This window comes from Hermetia illucens, chromosome 5 (genome assembly GCF_905115235.1).
Source record: "Hermetia illucens chromosome 5, iHerIll2.2.curated.20191125, whole genome shotgun sequence".
Taxonomy (NCBI): Eukaryota; Metazoa; Arthropoda; class Insecta; order Diptera; family Stratiomyidae; genus Hermetia; species Hermetia illucens.
The window spans coordinates 108793303-108814913 of NC_051853.1; the positions used below are offsets into that span (position 1 = coordinate 108793303).

General features: G+C 42.2%; 1 protein-coding gene across 1 annotated transcript in view; it reads left to right on the forward strand.

Annotated features, from left to right (window-relative positions):
• LOC119657659 (Kv channel-interacting protein 4) overlaps positions 1-21611 on the forward strand; it is a 443826-nt gene that overhangs the window by 16936 nt on the left and 405279 nt on the right. The window contains exons 2-3 of the mRNA XM_038064686.1: positions 680-874; positions 941-1006. Of these exons, the coding sequence (XP_037920614.1) occupies positions 680-874; positions 941-1006 (261 nt within the window). The remainder of the gene's footprint in view (positions 1-679; positions 875-940; positions 1007-21611) is intronic.

Consider the following 21611-nt stretch of genomic DNA (forward strand, 5'->3'; position numbering starts at 1 on the left):
ATATGTACGCAGATCTTCCGACTCTTCATCTGCTGAAGAAAAAGAGTTCCGATTAATAAGAGCAATTTTTTTAGTGACACAATGACAGTGAACATAATCATGATCGTCAAATGATGGTCGACGTTACATTACCTTTTGTTAGTAGGATTTTGCCACAAGACATGACTACCTTGATCGAATCCTCGGAAGCAGTTATTGTGGGAAGTGAACAATAAGCATGCCCAGCAGAAATCGTTTCTGTTTGTTGCAACCTCAAATGTTGTCCTTTTTGCTGCCACTGTACATGCTAAGCTGGAACTTCTTGAGTTTTTGCTACTTCGTGCTAGCTAGCAGTCATCGCTTGACAACCTGGAATTAACCAAACATAATTTATTTTTGGGACACATTACTTCCTTTGACCTAGTACCATTTCCTCCAGCTCCAGAGTAATGTTATCGACTTTAAGGTCTTTGTCGGAACCTGTATGGTACTTCCAATGGAGGAGGGACAATTCAATTTATAGTTTGCGACTTTACATATTTTCATTCGCTAGATCAACTAAGCATTTTCAATATTTTGCAATTTTATTTGGAGATGTTATCAAACCTAAAAGATCAGTGAATTCACTCCTATCATATTGTGTATTACCACTTTAGTGAAAAGATGTTTTAACCTCAATTTTTTTTCTAATCATTTCCAGATAACCCTACCACCTCGTCTCAGTTTGAAGTTTTTGAAATCGAGTCAAGTGAAGAAAATTATCCTTCGGAAGGATACGCGTATCGCCGTCGGTATCGTCGTAATATTCGACCTAGCTATCACCGTCAACTAAGCCATCAGTTAAGTCGCGCACATTGGTACACAAGGAACGCTCTTGCTGCTTGTTTGCGCAAAGGTGCGTATCTTCTTGGGTAATAATACCGTATTTGAATAAACCAAAGGATGTTCCTAATTTCGGCAGTTTGGAACAAGATGCGGGGAAGCGACATCAGCGATGAGGAAGCTCGGAAATACGACTATTATGACTGTAAGTACTAGAAACCTAAGGCAGTTATCAGAAGAATGCATAATAGCAAGGTTCCGTATGCCAAATGTGTCGCAATTAAGCAATTAAAAATTATCTAGACTAAAAGTTCTGTTCCAAACCTATGACGTTTGAACTATTTTGTCCAATTATTTTTCTCTGTACATCCACTTCTGAATTACCATTTACACATATTACTTTAACAATTTGACATCATGGTCGGCCAGGAAGCCTTGTTGAAGCAATGAAATGCTTCCTCCTTCTTGTTATATATGAATGAATATCGCTGCAGAGCCTCCTGCTATTCAATTGTTTAATAGTAGATAATTAATGGGTTATCTATGAAAAGATCTTTCGTATACCAATCGGAATTCATAAAATTACCATATCCTTCTTTTAGAACTCTATGGAAAGGTTTCAGGCTGACAAATTCTTCAATCCTTATTACCGGTTGACTCGATATTTTATGTATGGTTGGTAAAAGTTCATAAAAAGAATTGAATTTTTTTTTAATTTAATTATTCTATTTATTAATAATAATTAATCTAGTTATTTTTCATTTACTTATTTCATTATTTTATTTTTGAGTTGCCACAACCTTGGCGGATGCCGTTAGTGCAAACTACGTGACCATATCACTGAAGACGCATCTCTCGGAGTTTTTCCGTGATCGGTGCTACCCTGTATCGATCGCGGATATCCACATTTCCGATCTTATGAAGGTATGTTACACAAGCCACGTTGCGTCAATGAGTGACGCAGTTATTCATTGGCTGATAGAATTGAACAAATGGCGCAGAACCTCGGAGTCCCGGATCAGGATCAGGATCTATAACCAGAACCAAGAGGAACTTACTTTTCGGTGGTAGAGGAATTTAATCCACACAAAAGTTCTTCTGGCATTTTGGTATTTTGGTTGGGCATACTAGATGGGTACATATAGAACACGGTCAGACGTTTTCTCCAGATCCAGAAAAGCAATGTAAAGAGGGCGATACTTCTCACGATGCTTCTCCATAAGTAATCATGCAGTATGTATTGCCTTAGTATCATAGCTCCGCAATTCTTGACGAAACTTGCGTGATTCATGATTATTTGAATGATTTCGCAAATAAAGTTGTCAAAAATGCGTTCAAATATCTTTATTGTAAGGGAAAGCATCCTGCTGTGCTACCTTTCTTTTTCCATATTAGGACTGTGGTACTTTCTTGTTCATCAGATGGTACTCTACCTTCCTGAATAACCCGATTGAAGAATTCACTGAGCCACAGTGTTGGGTTACAGCTTTCTGTTTCGTTTGCTTCCTCGACTTCAGTGGGGCTGACTGGTGGAATTGCTCCAAATGACGGCAATGTGTGTGAAAATGCAGGATGAATAATTTCTTGTGTTGAAACCTGTTCGAAATATTCTCGCCATCTATCCATGGGGGCTTACCAGTCAGTAAGCAAAGTACAGTTTTTCTCCTTTGTAAGTTTGCTGTCAGCTTTTGGCAAGTTGATATGGAGCTTTTCCGTCATCACCTACTGGAAAGTGTGGAAACCAGTTAAAAAGATTAATAGGCCGACGTTCAGAGAGTTCCCGCTAAGAACTACGGCAGGAAATTTGGTTAAAGTAAGTCAAAGCATTTGGAGTCCACTTGGAGAGTCTATCTATCTATCTTCAATCTATCTTCAAACGCTATTTCAACTACCGATATGTTCAATTAGCACCAAGGTAAACCACCTGCGAACTTCCCTGAAAGATTTTGAAGAAGGCTCCAGGCTATAATTTAGTTACTTCCTTCATGTTGAAACAGCTGCCAATAAAATTCCTTAAATTACTGTTCTATATCTTCAATGCAATCTTAAGAATTGCATATTTCCTAAGTTGTTGAAAGAATGTAATCATAACAATGATTCCAAAACCTGGAAAGAATGCCACGCAAATCAAATCGTACAGATCGATGAGCCTTCTTTCGACAATATCGGAAGCAGATAGCAACATTATATCTGATCACCAATCCGGATTTGGAGATTTGAGATATATATGCGGTGTTCCCTTGTATTTCCGCAACGCGGATCTCAATAAAGACCAGAACAATAGTGAAAGCATTTGAGTTCTCCACTTCTTTTTCTTCAGCCTTTGTCCCATTCACAAGCGGGGTCGGCTCGTCGTGATTGGTTTCGCCATTTAGCTCTATCGAATGCCTGATCTGAGTGTAGCCTCGAGGCTTTCAAGTCCCCCATCCAGCGTATCAAGCTCCGTTGTTTCGGCCTGCGTTTTGGTCGTTTACCATCGACTTCGATGTTCAGGCCAACCCTGGCAAGTGAATTCTCATTAGCATGAATTGCATGACCATACCATCGAAGACGCCTCTCACACAATTTTTCCACGATCGGTGCAACCCCATAACGATCGCGGATATCCTCATTTCGGATGTGATCAAAACGTGTTACGCTACTAGTTCAACGTAACATCTTCGTCTCCATTACCGCAAGACGCCGTTCATTGTCTTTTATAGTCGGCCAACACTTAGAACCATAGAGAGCGACAGGACGGGCAACATTGCGGTCAATTTTAGATTTGAAACGATCGTTGATACGTCGATCAAAAAGAACACCAGTTGTGAAACGCCACTTCATCCAGGTTGCGTTAATGCGTGAAGCAATTTCATAACGCAGTTCTCTATTGGCTGATTGCGTTGACCCCAGGTATTTAAATCGCTGAGTTCTGGGCAGATCACTTCCGCTGACAGTGATTGTGCCTGTTTCATGGGGATCGGTCGTCAAAAATTCAGTTTTGTTTAGATTCAATCCGTGTTGCACGAGGCGATCATTTCCTTTTTGGACAAGTTGCTCAAGATCATTTTTACTATCAGATGCTAGGAAAACATTATCTGCATAAAGCAGTGTGTAGGGTACTGGACGGTGGATATCCCGAGTGACGGTGTCCATAACAAGAACAAAGAGGAGTGGTGAGAGGGCGCTTCCTTGATGAACACCAACAGAGACAGGGAGCGGCTTCAATACACCCGCCACACTTCGAACTTTACTTTCCGGATCGTGGTAGAGCAATTGAACCCAGCGCACGAGTTCTTCTGGTACTTAATGTTGTCCTAAAGCATACCACCACCGTCGAACGCTTCCTCTAGATCCAGAAATGCAATGTAAAGAGGGCGAAGCTTCTCACGGTGTTTCTCCATGAGTAACCGCGTAGCGTGTATTGCGTCAGTAGTTCCGAAGTTCTTGACAAATCCGGCTTGATTCATGGTTATTTCAGCGATTTCGCAAATACCGTTGTGAAGAATGCATTCAAAAATCTTCATGGTATGGGAAAGTAACCGGATCGGACGGTAATTTGAACATTCTGCTGGACTACCTTTCTTTTTCCATATTGGAACAGTAGCACTTTCTTACCAGTCAGATGGTGTCCTTCTTTTCTAAATCATCATCATCATCATCAACGGCGCAACAACCGGTATCCGGTCTAGGCCTGCCTTAATAAGGAACTCCAGACATCCCGGTTTTGCGCCGAGGTCCACCAATTCGATATCCCTAAAAACTGTCTGGCGTCTTGGCCTACGCCATCGCTCCATCTTAGGCAGGGTCTGCCTCGTCTTCTTTTCCTACCATAGATATTGCCCTTATAGACTTTCCGGGTGGGATCATCTTCATCCATACGGATTAAGTGACCCGCCCACCGTAACCTATTGAGCCGGATTTTATCCACAACCGGACGGTCATGGTATCGCTCATAGATTTCGTCATTGTGTAGGCTACGGAATCGTTCATCCTCATGTAGGGGGCCAAAAATTCTTCGGAGGATTCTTCTCTCGAACGCGGCCAAGAGTTCGCAATTTTTCTTGCAAAGAACCCAAGTTTCCGGGGAATACATGAGGACTGGCAAGATCATAGTCTTGTACAGTAAGAGCTTTGACCCTATGGTGAGACGTTTCGAGCGGAACAGTCTTTGTAAGCTGAAATAGGCTTTGTTGGCTGACAACAACCGTGCGCGGATTTCATCATCGTAGTTGTTATCGGTTGTGACTTTCGACCCTAGATAGGAGAAATTGTCAACGGTCTCAAAGTTGTATTCTCCTATCCTTATTCTTGTTCGTGTTTGTGTTTGACCAGTGCGGTTTGATGTTGTTGGTTGGTTCGTCTTCGGTGCTGACGTTGCCACCATATATTTTGTCTTGCCTTCATTGATGTGCAGCCCAAGATCTCGCGCCGCCTGCTCGATCTGGATGAAGGCAGTTTGAACGTCTCGGGTGGTTCTTCCCATGATGTCGATATCGTCAGCATAGGCCAGTAGTTGGGTGGACTTGAAGAGGATTGAACCTCTTGCATTCACCTCAGCATCACGGATCACTTTCTCGAGGGCCAGGTTAAAGAGGACGCATGATAGCGCATCCCCTTGTCGTAGACCGTTGTTGATGTCGAATGGTCTTGAGAGTGATCCTGCTGCTTTTATCTGGCCTCGCATATTGGTCAGGGTCAGCCTAGTCAGTCTTATTAATTTCGTCGGGATACCGAATTCTCTCATGGCCGTGTACAGTTTTACCCTGCCTATGCTATCATAGGCGGCTTTAAAGTCGATGAACAGATGGTGCAACTGTTGTCCATATTCCAACAGTTTTTCCATCGCCTGCCGCACAGAGAATATCTGATCTGTTGCTGATTTGCCTGGAGTGAAGCCTCTTTGGTATGGGCCAACGATGTTCTGGGCGTATGGGGCTATCCGGCCTAGCAAGATAGTGGAGAATATCTTATAGATGGTACTCAGCAACGTGATACCTCTATAATTGCTGCACTGTGTGATATCTCCCTTTTTATGTATGAGACAGATTATGCCTCGTTGCCAATCGTCAGGCATTGATTCGCTGTCCCATACCTTGAGCACAAGTTGATGAACCACTTGGTGTAACTGGTCGCCTCCATATTTAACCAATTCGACTGTAATTCCATCGGCTCCTGGCGACTTATGATTTTTTAGCCGATGAATTGCACGGACTGTTTCTCCTAAACTTGGTGGTGGCAGTATTTGTCCGTCGTCTTCAGTTGGCGGGACCTCCAACTCGCCGATGTTCTGGTTGTTCAGTAGCTCATCAAAGTACTCAACCCATCGCTCTAATATGCCCATTCTGTCGGAAATCAGATTTCCCTCTTTTTCTCGGCAGGATGAGCATCGAGGTGTATAAGGCTTCATCCTGCTGACTTGTTGGTAAAACTTGCGCGCCTGGTGCGGTTGCTCCCTGTACTACTTCTGTAGTTCACAGACTTGTTGGTTCTCCCAGGCTTCCTTTTTCCGTCTGTGAAGTCGCTTCTCCGCTCGACGGAGTTCGTGATAAGTCTCTGCGCGTGCCCGCGTTCTTTGAGAATGAAACATTACTCGGTATGCGGCATTTTTCTGTTCCGTTGCTAGCTTACATTCATCGTCAAACCAGCCGTTCCGACTCCTTTTGCGCTTGGGGCCAAGTATGTTTGTGGCCGTATCCATGATAACGTTCTTCAGGTGGTTGTGAAGATCATTAGTTGATGCTTCATCTCCAGGTCCTCTGTTGACTGCGGTTATTGCGGCATCCATTTCCCTCTTATAGGTGGGTTGTGTTGTGGATGCCTTCAGTGTTCACTCTCACCTGATTGTCAGAGGGGATTCTAGATGGTATTGTTATTCGAGCTCGGAGCACCATGCCAACGAGATAGTGATCCGAGTCTATATTGGCCCCCCTATATGTTCTGACATTCATCAAGGCTGAGAGGTGGCGGCGTTCGATCAACACGTGGTCAATTTGGTTGAAAGTGGTCCCGTCTGGAGAGGCCCACGTATGTTTGTGGACCGCTTTCCGCGCAAATCAGGTACTTCCAACAATCATCTCGTGTGACCCTGCTAATTGAATAGTCCGCAGTCCGTTATCATTTGTTTTTTCGTGTAAGCTATGGGAGCCAACGTATCGCCTGAATACGGACTCCTTCCCTAGTTGGCTGTTAAAATCCCCAAGTATGATATCATATCTGGGACAGGCTTCGAGGGTTCGTTCTACTGCCTCGTAGAAGGTATCCTTTTCCGACTCTGCAGTCTCCTCTGTAGGGGCGTGAACGTTTATGAGGCTTATATTTCTAAACTTGCCTCGCAAGCGCAGAGTGCATAGCCGTTCGCTTATGCTTTCAAAGCCGATAACAGCAGGTTTCATTTTTTGGCTGACTAAGAAACCTACTCCGAGCACATGGTTTACTGGATGACCGCTATAATATATGGTGTAGCGGCTCTTCTCCAGGAAACCGGTCCCTGTCCATCGCATCTCTTGCAACGATGTTACATCAGGCCTATATTGGGACAGGGTATCGGCTAGCTGCTTATCAGCTTCATCTCTGTACAGGGAGCGCACGTTCCATGAGAAAATGCGCAAATCGTTGTTCCTTTGTCGTTGCCGGGTCCGTCGTTTTAAAATCCGTCCTATCCGAGGCTCCTGTTGTGGCTTCGTAACAGGTTGTTTTCCGTGTAGGGTTGTCAGCCCTACCCAACCCCCAACCTGGAGGACCAGTTGGTACAATTTGTCCCGTTTTTGGGCGCGGGAGACTCGCCTTCATCCTTCTCCGTCTGCAGCTTTTCGTCAAGAAAGAGCTCCCAGCGGTCACCACGTGGAGGTGGAGATAGGGTTTGGTAGTAGAGCTGTTGGTGTTGGTTCAGCAGGCATTTCCCAGGTTTTATGCTCCATCGTGGGTACCAATCCACGTTTCGCCCCGGGACCTATACTACCCTTTGACCACCTTTCCTTTCTAAATAACCCGATTAAAGAATTCACTGAGCGACAGAGTTGGGTCCCAGCTCTTCGCTTCCCAGAGCTCAGATACGATGCCATCAGGCTCTGTGGCTTTCCCCGATTTCATTCGTACTATTTCCGCCTCGACTTCAGTTGGGCTGACAGGTGGAACTGGTCCAAATGTCGGCAATGATTGTAGAAGTGTAGGATGAGCAAATTGTTCAGTTGAAATCTGCTCGAAGTATTTTCGCCATCTATCTACTGCGGCTCGACGGTTGGTAAGCAAAGTACCGTTCTTGTCATTAACGCAGCAGAAGTGTTCGATATCCTGTGTACGTTCGTTACGGCTTTTAGCGACACAGATCTCTCTCGCCATCCCGAGTGTCCAGTTTATCGTAGACTTTTGTAATGGATCGCTCGGGTGGCAGCGACTGCTTCCTTTACTTTCCGGTTGGCATTCTTATAAATTTGCCAATTGGCCGGTGTATTATCGTGGAGAAATTGGTGGTAGAGACGTTTCTTTTCACGGATTTTCATTTCAACATCATCACGGCTTGGTGACCCCGTGGGTTGCTGAGGCAACTTTGTGGATCGTGTCTTTCATTTGGTTCTTCCACATTCGTAATGGTCGGTAATCGTGTGAGTGAGATCATTTCTTCTTTCTTCTCACCAAATCGCCACCATTTGATGCGCGGCGGCCTGTGCGTTCATCACGCTGTTTCATCGGTGGCTTAATTCGCAGGACGGCAATCAATGGCCAATTTTGAGGTGCTATGGTCTCATAGGGAACGACTTTGTAATCAGGGACAGTGGTAAAATGTTGGCGTCTTATGAGAATATAATCGATTTGCGTTTTACTGTTCCCACTATAAAATGTGGGAAGATGAGACAGTCGTTTGATGAACCATGAATTTATAAATATAATGTCATGGGTGTCCGCAAAATCGCTTATACGCTCGCCACCCTCATTGCGCGTTCCGAACCCCTTTCCCCCATGGAACCTCTTACCGTCTGCTTTTCACCCACATGACCATTGAGTTCTCCTTTAATAAACACTTAACCAGACTGAAGAGTCACTCCAACGTAATGGCTAATGGAATTTGTCTCATCGGAAATTGCAGAGGCTGAAGAATTGACCTGTTGGATCTCGGAAAAGTGCAATTGCATCAGTATAAAAATTTTGCTGTTTTTTACATAAAAAGGATTACTATTGATCACCACTCCCTAAAAATTTGCTATTTAACATAATTTGAATTGAAGAAAAAAAATCGGAATACCGAAAGCTGGTGCTTCAGGTACAACGTATATGTTCATCTTATGTGAGAAATTTTCTACGCATATTTTTCCACTCGTATATGGCTAAACACCGAAAATATTCCTTGAAGTCTTTTCAAACTACAAGATATACGTACATATTACAGACGTAGATATTATGCTCACTTTAAATGAACAGTGTCCGGATAGCTGAGTGGTTAGAGCACAAGGCTATCGTACGGAAGGTCGCGGTTCAAATCTCACTGGTGGCAGTGGGATTTGTATCGTGATTTGACATCGAATACCAGTCGACTCAGCTGTGAATGAGTACCTGAGTCAAATCAGCGTAAAAGTCTCGGTCGAGCGCAATGTTGACCACATTGCCTCCTACAGTATACTGTAGTGTACCGTTTCGGTCTTGAATGAAGTGCTCTAACACACTTTAAGGCGTTGATCCAATATGCATTGTTGCCCCAACGATTAATATTAAATAAACAAACATTGCCCATTACTATATTTTATTTATTTACTATATTTATACATGGACGTATATTAATTGATCAGACATATATTTCCGATTTACTTCGTGCACAAACCCATACAAATGTACCTATACAGCACGTACGTGAATACCACTGGTTTAATGTACAAATATTAGATAGTGAATTAGGCACTAACCCAAAGCTTCATTAGCATATACATATACATACATATGTCTGTTTCGAGTAATTGTTTGTTTGTTGTTTGTTCGAAATAGTATCTAGCTAGCGTACCACGATGACATACCGGAGGCAAATGTTGACGAACTTTGGAGCTATTGGGTAACAGTGGTGGCAACTTAGCAGAGAGAATATTGGTGGCCAATGCGTCAGCCCTTTTTTGCACGTATGACTTTTTAGCCGAGATCAAGAGAAAAATCCTCCAAAGAATTTTTAGCCCCCTACAAGAGGATGAACGATTCCGCTTCTTATATAACAACAAAATCTATGAGTGATACAATGTCTGTCTGGTTCTGGACAAAATTCGGCTATAGAGGTTGCGGTGGGCGGGTCATTAAATCCATATGATGATCCAATCCGGGAAGTCTGTACGGACAATGTCTAAATATTGAAAAGGGACACGTTGCAGACACTGCATTAGATGCAGCGAAAGCGTGGGTCAGCACCCCAGACAGCTTTTAGGGATATCGAATTGGTGGACTTTGGCACAAAACCAACATGTTTGGAATTCCTCATTAAGGCAGGCCTAGATTGGATACCAGTTGTTGCGCCGTTGATGATTATCCATACGAATATATCATACCTAGATGAACTTGTACTCAAAAAATATTAAAACGGTTCAATAAGTCAGTGTCTATTCCAAATTATTGATTACCGAGCCGTATGGCTTTCGAAAAAAAAAACATCTTCCAGTATTATGGTTACTGGGGAAAGCAGACCACGGTTGTAGCATATCCACTATCCGAGTTACTTTTTGAATTTTGATTGAAGATTTTTGCAGTATACATCTTTAAAACGAAACCTCTTGACAATTCATTCAAGTATGCCTGTCTGCCTCTCGGTCATATCAAATTTGATCAGAAACCCCTATTGTAACGAAGTTTGGTAAGAATATGTGGTCTGTGAGTGGCTTTACATGCAATAAATTTTATGATTTTGTGTTGAATTCAAATAAAAGAACTGGCACTACTTTGATATCAGACGGAGTATGAGGGTGTTAGGACCCAAAACGGACGAACCTAACCTAGCAGATCTCGGTATCAGAATAATATTTGCAAAAAATTAAAATGATGCACTTACATAAAGCCTAGGCCTCCATAGCAGAATTTCTAACTTTTTTTGATAACTTCAGCTGCAAATACCAACTCCTTTGTGCGTCTGTTTTCAAGAAGGGATATGCAGATGTCACTGCTGAAATGAACCACACATCCGTGTTAATAATTATTAGAGATTCTCTTTTTAATATTTCTTTTCAGTTTAATTTAATATTAGAATTACCACCATAATCAGCTGCAGTTTTTGGTAATTGTAATTTACACTAGAACGAAAAGTTAACGAACCTCTTGAAACGGAATTCGGCTAGATTTTGAATTCAAAATCGGAAATTTTTTCTCCTGAATCCGTAATTATCTTCAGGTTCTCTGACTTGATTTTTTAAGGTTTTGTTTGCAAAACAAAATCTTATTAAAAACAAAACCCTATTAAAATAAGTTCAATGTCTGTTTGTCTTTGTGTTTGTCCGCCTGTTTGTCTATCTGCCTGTCTGTCAGTCACACGCACTTTTCTCAGAAACGGCTATACTGATTGACACGAAATTTGGTGAGAAGGTGCGAACTGTGAACGCCTACACAGTGAGTGATATCCTTCTAAGATCAGATTTAACATTTTTTTCACCGAATATAGTCATGTGGGATATCAAATGAACGGTCTTGATTAGTACTTTTCGAAGTCCGTCTTAGTTTTAAGGTTTTTTAAAAAGGTGGGGAGTTCTCAGAAACTACCTAACCGAAAAATTTGAAAAAATCCATGAAGCTGCCTCTATATGGATCCCAGTGGGTAGTCAGACATGCTAAATGTGTATATATAACGGGCTGCGTACAAATGGGATCATTTTACACTCAAATATACTCACAGAAGAAGCAAATAAAACCTTTCATACCTGAAGCGCAAAGCTTCCGGTTTCCTGACTTGTTTCAACCTAAATTAGTCATTCTACCCATTGCACTTCGGCAGAAACAATGCTCACTATATATACAAATTGATTAATGGTTTCGATGTTCACTTTTGGTTTCGTCGGTGTTTATGTTCAGTCCTATTCTATTTGCCTCTCTTTAATAAATTCAGAGCTATTTGGCTAAGGTCCTTAACGCGATGGAGTCAGTGGAGGACTTCTAGACAAGAAAGTAAAACGAACGTCATTGATAAGAAGCAGCAATAATATCGGTAACAAGATAGAACACGCCAGATAAAATCTGCGCACAGTTCCAAAATGATCCGCAGGGTGTTGATGCAGGGGAATTCAGAGCAGAAATCAGCCTGCTGCCTGTCATTCAAGCTTTCCAGATGTTACATGTTAGATAAATTCCAGGATTATTTTAGCTATTATCTTTACGACAGCAGGGGAGCAAGCGAATTGCTCTCCAATCCTTGCACTCAAGACAGTTGCCCTTGTTTGGAATCTTAAAGATCATCCCTTCTGGAAAGATTTCAGATTGCAGGGATTTCCATATAAGCGAAAGTAGCAGATCTGAGAACCGGTAAAAGCAACAATAAATAACTCGGTGGGAGGATCGTAAAGTTCCGTGGATTTACTCCATTTGAGTTCATTCATGGCCGAGATGATTTCTCTTCTGTGGATGAACAATCTATATCTGCATTTTATGGAGACTAGCTACTTCATTCACAAGCGGTGAACTTGACCAGATGACATTCGGTGAAGAACCATGGCGAAGTGCTCCTTCCGCTTCTTCAGCCGCTCCCCATCGTGGAGAAGTAATCGAAGGTTAATCACCCGTACAGGTGCAGGGAAAGTTTTGCGATAAGATTGAAGTTCTTTCGTGTGCAGTATACAATTAGGAAATGCGTTAAGTGCTCAGTTATCGGCAGATCGCTGCCACTGACAATGATTGTGCCGGTTTCACTGAGGTCTGTCGTCAAAAATTCTGTTTTGCATGATGTAAAAATTTCACTTTTGGAGAAGTTGCTCGGGGTTAACTTTGTTATGAGAGGCTGGGACAACATCATTCGCATTGAGAAGTGTGTAGGGCGTTGGGCTTTTGTATCCTATGTGATAGGGCCTACATCTATATCAAAGAGGAGACGTGAGAAAGCGGTTCCTTGAGGAAAACCGGCAGAAAGTCAAAGCGGTTTTGACATACTCGCCATCCCTCCAGCTTAACTCTTTAGATCGCAGTAACAGTAACGCAGTTGAAGTCAATCCAATTTCTAGGTTTTACCGCAGAGTATACTAGATGGGGTTGTGTGGCACAGGATCAAACTCCTTTTCTGGATCCAGCATATATCGAGTCGGCAGTTTCACAGTTTTTGGCAGACCCGGCTTGGCTCGCCGTTATTTGAAAGACCTCGGGAATACGGTTGTAAAATCTTCATGTACGTAATTTAAACATACCTCAGTGTTGCCTTGCCTTTCCCATATTGGAACGGTCGCGCTTTCTTGCCAGGCAGATGATACCTTCCTCATCAACCCAATGGAAGAACTCATTAAGCCATAATGATCCCAGCTCTTCGTTTTCCAGAATTCAGTTGAGATGTCGTCTTTCTTTCGTTCTTTCCCCGATTTCATTCGTTTGGTTGCGTCCTCGTTGTCGCTAACAGATGGAATTGGTTCAAATCTCGGAGAATGAGAAAATTTTTCCATTGAAATCTATTCAAAATATTCCCTCCATTCGTCGTGGTTCGTCGACTGCTGAGCAAAGTACCGCGTTTGTCATTAACGTCACTTCCGTTACTTTCGATATCTTGTATGCAGTGGTATCGGCTTTTGATATACAGATTTTTCTTGCCGTGTCGAGTGCTTAGTCTATTATAGAGATCTTTAGTCAATGCTTCTTTCCATTAACTTTCAGTTAGTCATCATCATTCCAAAGCCAATTATCTTAGTTGATGAACCGCTTACCAGGCTTGGTGACGCCGAGGGTAACATAAGGTGCTTCATGGATTTTAGTTTTAGGTTGGTTCCACGATCCTTCGGCATTGATAATGGTCGACAATCTTTTTTCACGACGGCGGGTCATTGCGTTTTCAATTTTCCAATTTTATAATAGTAATCGTAGTGTGTTAGAGCGTTTGAGCGCTTTGATCCCTCACGTGTCATTAGTGCAAAATTAACGTCTCTACACCGATGCGTGGGTCCGCACCGGATCTAAAAGTAGACAAAAAGCAAGGAATTTGCGACGGCCTAAAGAAAGAAACCAAAACGTGAGCTAAACCTGGAAAATAAAAAAAAGAAACGGCTCGAGCGAGCGCGTGGAGCCGTAAGTCTCTGGATCCGAATATCGCGATTGAGAGGGAAAATCCACGACGGATCACAATCTCGATTATTGCTTCTTCTGCCTCAGATAGTTATTGAGGCGCGGCCCATGAGTTTCCCTCCCATCCTTGACATTCTCAGCCTATTGTTTAGAGGATGTCCCTACTAAGGTTTTGCAGGGTTAAGGAGGACGAAAAAGGGAGGAAATCCTCAAATCATTAGCTCAAATTCATGGTATATTGATGCGAAATGAAACCAAAGGAATAAAATATATATATATAAAAGAAAAATGAAATCAAAGCAAAAATACAAAAGAAAAATGAAATCAAAACAAAAAAATTTGCACGTTGTTTACACTCTGAACTCGGCGTGGCGCGTATCTGTTGTTGTTTGGTTTTTTTCTGTTTAACACGAAATAGCTTGATCCAAAAAGAAGAAAGAAAAAATATGTATACGGAAATACTACTGAATTTTGTTTTTCTTTTCCTAATTTTCTTTCCAGGGATCCTACCCGCGATGCACATCCGAAGAGGAAAATGTCTCGCATTCGCACATTCAAAACCAGAAATTCTTAGAGGCCACAAATGCGATCTTCTATGGATGCCGCACACTCAGCTCACGCAGCTCGAAACTGAAACTTCAGTACAAAATCACTAGCTCCCGCGAGAAACTGAGAAAATTCACATTAGCGGCAGCAGAGCAACCTCCTCTTTGACAAATGTTTTGCGTTCGTTAATTACGTCCTCTTGGCAAACTATGTTTTCTGTGGCTTTTTATCCTGCCGTCTCATGCCCATGCACAAATTTTCCAAAACTTAGCGTCGTTACAACATCAAAACTATGCACCGCTGTCTCATCAAACCAATTCCCTGACCTTTCGACTACGCCTCCACGACATCCATTCCTTTTTCCGCTAACTTCCTTTCCAAATCCCAGCGTTGTTCAATTCTCCGCTTATATAGAAAATCCACTGGGATCCTATTAAGAGGATGGAATGCATTCCTCATCCAATAAATTATTTCTTAATTTTGAAAAGGAAACTTACCGTGCTTAGTGCCCAAAACTGAAATTCGGGCAACCACTAAATCATTTCCAACTCCACTTTACACGGCTCCGGCGCAAACAATGAAATTTTTAAATCCCACGGTCGTTGATCTGCTGTCCACCCACGAACCGGTCCCCATGCCGCTTCGCTCGCCTTGAACTCGATTGACTTCTGGGAGTTCATGTTGCAGCAACATGTGCGAGCGCCTACGGATGCGGCAAATCATTCCTCTCTGTCAAGATCAATTCGCTTGAATGCAAATTATTATAATTCAGAAAGAGGCGAATGAGATTCCGCTGCTGTCGCGAAGCCGCGGTCACTACAGTACCAATGTTGAAACAATAAGTTGCGTAAATCATTGCATGATGATGTGGACAAAGTGTTACTGAAGTGGTTTACACAATAGAGTCACTTTAATATGACACGTGTAGCAGTTCTAAGGGTAAAAGCTGAAGGTGGATTGACAGATGGAAGGTACGCCATCATGTTTGTAGTGGAAAAATAATTGGTGAATCAGGATCCATTGACACGGATTGACCACTATTTGGCCAACAATTAAGCATGAATTCGCCGATGAGAACATATGCAACGCGGACCAAATTGGCATTTTCCATTAGTTGACTTCCGATAAAATTCTAGGGTTTAAAGAATAACTGTGCAGAAGTGGAGATCTAGCGAAAGATAGAATTACGGTATTGATGTCTACTAATATGTTTGGCACTGAAAAAATAAAACTGGTAGTAACAGGAAAGTCACAAAAGCCCCGTTACTTTAAAAACATTTAAAGATTGCCTGTTGATTATTGTTCTAACAGACGGTCGTGGATGACATCTGAAATATTCACCAATTATGGTACGCCAAAGGGATTAAGAATTATCGAAGAAAAAGAGGAAAATAGCGTTATTGCTTTTTAATTGCCCAACGCATCCCAAAAACTGGGCAGCTTACCACTATAAAGCTAGTGAATATGCCACCCAATAAAAACTCAAAACTGCAACCCATCGATCAAGGGGTTATCCGTTCATTGAAAAGCTACTATCGAGGCGCCTTTCTGTTGAACATTGTATAAAACATGGACATCAGTATGTGCCTTAATGTTATATTACTTAATCCAAGGGTTTCAACTGAATCAATTAGAAACTCTTACAAACACGCAGGTTTACTGGAAATTATTGACAACATATGTTCATGGCCCCAATATTCCAAGAGATTATATCACTGTAGATGACGGCCTTTTTGTCGGATGATAACCTTGTTGCTCCAGTTGAGCTGCTAATGAAGCTAATGAGCGATAGCGAAGCTGAAGACCATCTACCTGGAAGTCTGCCTATAACAACTTTATTAGTATCCAGTTATATGCCGCACCTCAAAATATGTTAGACAATTTGTCTGAGTTAGAACTTTCTAATGACTTCCTAACTATTCGACATTTTCAAACAAAAATAATGGAGTATTTTAACGAATGTATTTGTTTTAAAATAAATGTGTAGAAAGTACCTCGGTTTTTTGTTGGCTCTATTCGGAATACATATTTGGATATAGTGAACGTCGGCTATAACGAATCAATTCGTCAGGTCACTCGAGTTTCATCATAACCGAGGTTGATTGTATGTACATTTTAACCTGCGACATACATGTAACTTATTCTTACATGGGGAAACGGCACAACTTTTCTTACCCGAGCTTCCGGTTTCCGACTTTCTTATTACTGTCCAATTTTCTCAGAATACTATCAGACTTCTGCTCGTTAGCACTAGCCTTGTATCTCTCATTCAAATAAAACTCTTCGGCTTTAAAATGTCAACTTGATGTTATAAAGAAAAAATAATGTGCAGAGACCCACTATTGTCATAAATCTTCCGAAATTTAATCAATGTAGTCATGTCCAGCCATTTTGCCAAAAAGTTTCCACCCCATGACTACGTGGTTCTCCGAAATACTGGTGCAAACCTGCATAATATTTCTGTCATCGCCTCACTATCTTACAACACGAAACGCACGTCTTCGCCACTCGTAGAGAAATTAGATCCATTAATTTAAATTTAACCTGGGGGAAATCTGCTAGTGCAAATAAACGATTTGTTAATGTTTTGGGTAAAATGAGCTCTGCACTGGGCTCTAAACTCCAAACAAAGAACTGGAGGAATTTTCCGGCCATTGTAGCAGAAAAGTGGAAATTAGTCAATGAAGGAACCAAGTGTTTGCTTAGGCAAGGTGTTAAATGGTGGCCCATTTGTTCTAGTTCCAGAGACGCAACCCTATGTTCCTGAGTTTCAAAGATGCATATAAAAATAGAAAACGTTTATTTTCGCACAGAGAAAACACATATTTTCCTGAATTTATGTTGATGATAAAGTGATTCCCATTTAGTTTTCTTGTACTATGTATACAAAGAGCATATGGTAGTTGATTTGCTTTGAGTAGTGAACCGAAATATTTTGCTTTAATTGTATATTCAAGCCATTCATATTCAAACAGATTTTCGAAAATACGTTCTCATTTCTACTTCATTGAACTATGTAGAGCAAATTTGGTTTAGAAGTTTTCTGAGCAATAACAATATAATGTTGACAGTGAGCGAAGCAGGAGCAGCAACCTGCTGAGAACGACATTTATTTTGGGAATCAGAATTATAGTAAAGTGAGAGAGGGAGAATTTTGGAAATATGTTTATCCAATGGCAATGGTTCATTTTAAAGCAGAATGACAAAGTTTCTATCTTTGTCTGGCTTCTATTCAGGGAAATTTATAGTAATTTCCTTACATAAACTTGAAATGCATGAATGTTCCAAACATCATCGTTGCCATTGATCCCTACGTGAGGTATAGTGGTTCAGACAGACCTGAGCGACATCGTTTTCAACTCGTTGAAATATGCTTCAGCTCCTCTCAGGGCTTAACAAGAAGAGTGCACTACTTCTCTACTGTTCTACACAACGTAAATCCTCATATAGCAGCTTCGATGGAACAATCTCAAATTCACTTTAGGATAGCTGCGTTCGTAGATTGTGGATATATCACCGAATGCGGATATAACGCTCTTAATACTTCAAGAGCATCATGTTGTGAACAGGAAGCATTACACTCTTCCTATTTGTCAAGCTGGCTACCAAGGGGCAAGTGGACTGCGCGGCTCATCGACAAATTAGACCCATGGTTGAACAGAAAGCACGGTGAAATTGATTACTTCCTTACCCAACTTCTAAGTGGGCATGGAGGTTTTCAGTCTTACCTGCACAGGATTGGGAAGGCGCGATCTCCTGATTATGTGTTCTGCAATAGAGTGGCGGATGACGCTGAACACACCTTTTTCTCTTGCGAGAGGTGGGCCGGCCTCCGCCAGCAGCTTTATGCAGACACAGGGGAGCTCTCTCCAGACAACATTGTGCGAGAGATGCTGAGGAGCCGTGGCAGCTGGAATCGTATTGCGCATTATGTTCGTGCTCTTCTTACTACGAAGAAGATTGAACTCGACCGGCGGAGGGATCGGACGGTAAGGGGTTCCCTGAACTAACAATAACCCCCTTCCTCCCCTCCCCTCCCGTTGGTGAAAGGAATTCCCTGACTTGAAGGCTCCCAAAGCCGGGAGAGCGGGAGGGCTAGCCCGAAGTAATGTGTCAAACGGTTCCAGGCTAGTTCTCTGATGACAGAGAGGTGTTTAGTTGGTACTCCCAAAAAAAAAAAAAAAGCTGGCTATCTTGGTGTTATTGGAATTTGTTTCTAGTTCAAAACCTGCCTTTTTCTCCAAATCTATCTATCTATTTTCGAACAAGGACCATAATTCTGCGAGAGTGTAAGCAGATGCCATGAACGTAGTCGAGGCGTTTGAGGAAAGATGTTATGATCGATTAAACTTTTCAACGTCCTCCGGTCAAGATAACTTCGTGGTGATAAGAAGAAACACTACTGCTGGTGGGCTTTTAACTTCTCGATTTCTATTCGTGAACTTTTGTAGCGGATTAAATGTATCGCACTGTTTGATTTCAGTATTTATATGAACATAATTTTCTCTTGTTTTCTAAATTCTTAGGTTGTATGAAATGACTTGCAATTAGCTTCACTGTTATCACTAACTAAACACGCGCCTGTCCGCAGTCAAGGCTGGAGGCAGAAGAGACCGATTCCTCTCCATGTAGTTCTTTCTGCCCCCAACCAACGGCACATTCTCACCGCTAGCTCTCCACTCCCGTGGCGAGTTCTAAAGGCGTGGAGAGTTCCGTGCGCCATCTATCCGTCGTATTCGCAACATTCAAAATAAATTTCGAATGCCGCGAATCCTGCTGCGCCACATCACTCCGCCCCCAGATGAAACCTAGGGGGTTTCAGCGACTGAACCCGGACCTGCGTTCTCCATCAGTCCGCGAAGCGAACGCGACGTTGCTTCGGGGTGCACACGGGTTTCAGTCTGGACAGAGAGACCGCCCTTTTGCGCCCCCGATCTCGGAAGAAATGTTCTCCCCGCTCGAGAACGCGGTACGGGCCTTTACATGGAGACTGCAGCCGCTTCCGGACGGCATCCGTCCTAACCAGGAAGTGCGTGCACGTGTCCAGCTCCTTGGGCGCATTGGCAGGTGCGGACGAGTGCTGGGTGGATGGTGTGGTTTTGACGCGTCCCGCACCAACCCCGACTCTGTGAGACCCGATCTCTTGTCGAAGACCGGATCCCTTGGGAGTCTTGGGTTCTTCCAATATCACACATCGCCGCGTGGTGTTTAGACTTGATTGTTATTTTCCGGGTTTTCGTGTGGAAATAACAAACAAAACCAGCCAAGATGAGTTTGTACAACTTTAAGAACCTAAAGTGGTGACCCCGGAGAGTACTGCAACCAGCACCGCCGCTAGTGCTACTGAAAACTACGTACTACTGAAAATTTTCCCTAACAGCTCAAATAGAAGAACTTGATTCTTTAGAGTTTGAGACAAAAATTATTACTGATTTACTAAGATTCTTACTGGTTAACTATTTATAATATTATATAACAAGCCGGGAAACCGGAAGCTGGACGCTTCAAGTATGACGTTTGCACCCTTAGTACCTAGCACATAGTATATGCGTATACCATATTATGTGAGAATATCCGCTTTCGCATATACTGGCATTCAAAGTTTTGAATTTGCATAGTAGCGGCAACTTTAACCTATTATAAATTTGTTAGTAATACTGCGATTTCCACCAAATTTGGTAAGATCATGGTCTATGTTATAGCCTGCTGCCAATTTTCGTAATTCTAAGATAAACTTAACTTTTCGGTCAATTATTCAAATTATTAGTAATATACTATTATTAACTTTATTTGAACATATATCGGTATGGAGAATATTTTGGAGCCTTGGCACCATATAATGGCAGTTTCTTGATTTTTTTCCCATTTTCGGTTTGGTAGTTTCTGAAGTAATCATTTTCGACCTCCCACACTACCCACCTTCTCAACAAATCTCAAAACTGGGAACGGCTTCTCACATGACTATATTTGATAAAAAAACAATTATACCCCCCTTTTGCATGTGGGAACCCCCCGCTTAAATTCGACATAGAATGATGCAACTCACTCTATGCGTGAGCGTTCACAGTTTCCACCTTTACACAAAATTTGCTGTCAATCGCTATAATCGTTTCTGAGAAAATGCGTGTGACAGATAGATCGACAGACAGACGGTTTTGTTTTACATAAAACTTTAAAAATGGAATTTGTTGGTATATACACCCATTTGTGATTGATAGACTACGAAGCCGTTCAACCGGTCGCCATGAAAATTGTTATTTTGTTATTGGTATATACATACACCGTGGGAAGCATCGCCCTCTTTACATTGCCTTTCTGGATCTAGAGAAAGCGTTTGACCGTGTACCACACGAACTCATCTGGTATGCTTTACGACAACACTTCGTGCCAGAAGAACTCGTGCGCTGGGTTCAATTGCTCTACCACGATCCGAAAAGTAAAGTTCGAAGTATGGCGGGTGTATCAAAACCGCTTCAAATCTCTGTTGGTGTTCATCAAGGAAGCGCCCTCTCACCACTCCTCTTTGTTCTTTTTATGGACACCGTCACACGGAATATTCAACGTCCAGTGCCCTACACACTGCTTTATGCAGATCATGTTTTCCTAGCATCTGATAGCAAAAATGATCTCGAGCAACTTGTTCAAAAATGGAATGATCGCTTCATGCAACACGGTCTCAGATTGAATTTAAACAAAACTGAATTTTTGACTACCGATCCTCATGAAACAGGCACAATCACTGTCAGTGGCAGTGATCTGCCCAGAACTGAGCGATTTAAATACCTCAAGTCAACGTTATCAGCCAATGGAGAACTGCGTTATGAAATTGCTTCACACATAAACGCAACCTGGATGAAGTGGCGTTCCACAACTGAAGTTCTTTGTGATCGACGTATAAACGAACGTCTTAAATCTAAAATTTACCGCAATGTCGTCCGTCCTGTCGCCCTCTATGGTTCTGAGTGTTGGCCGACCATAAAAGAGAATGAACGGCGTCTTGCGGTAATGGAGACGAAGATGCTACGTTGAACTAGTGGCGTCACACGTTTAGATCACATCCGAAATGAGGATATCCG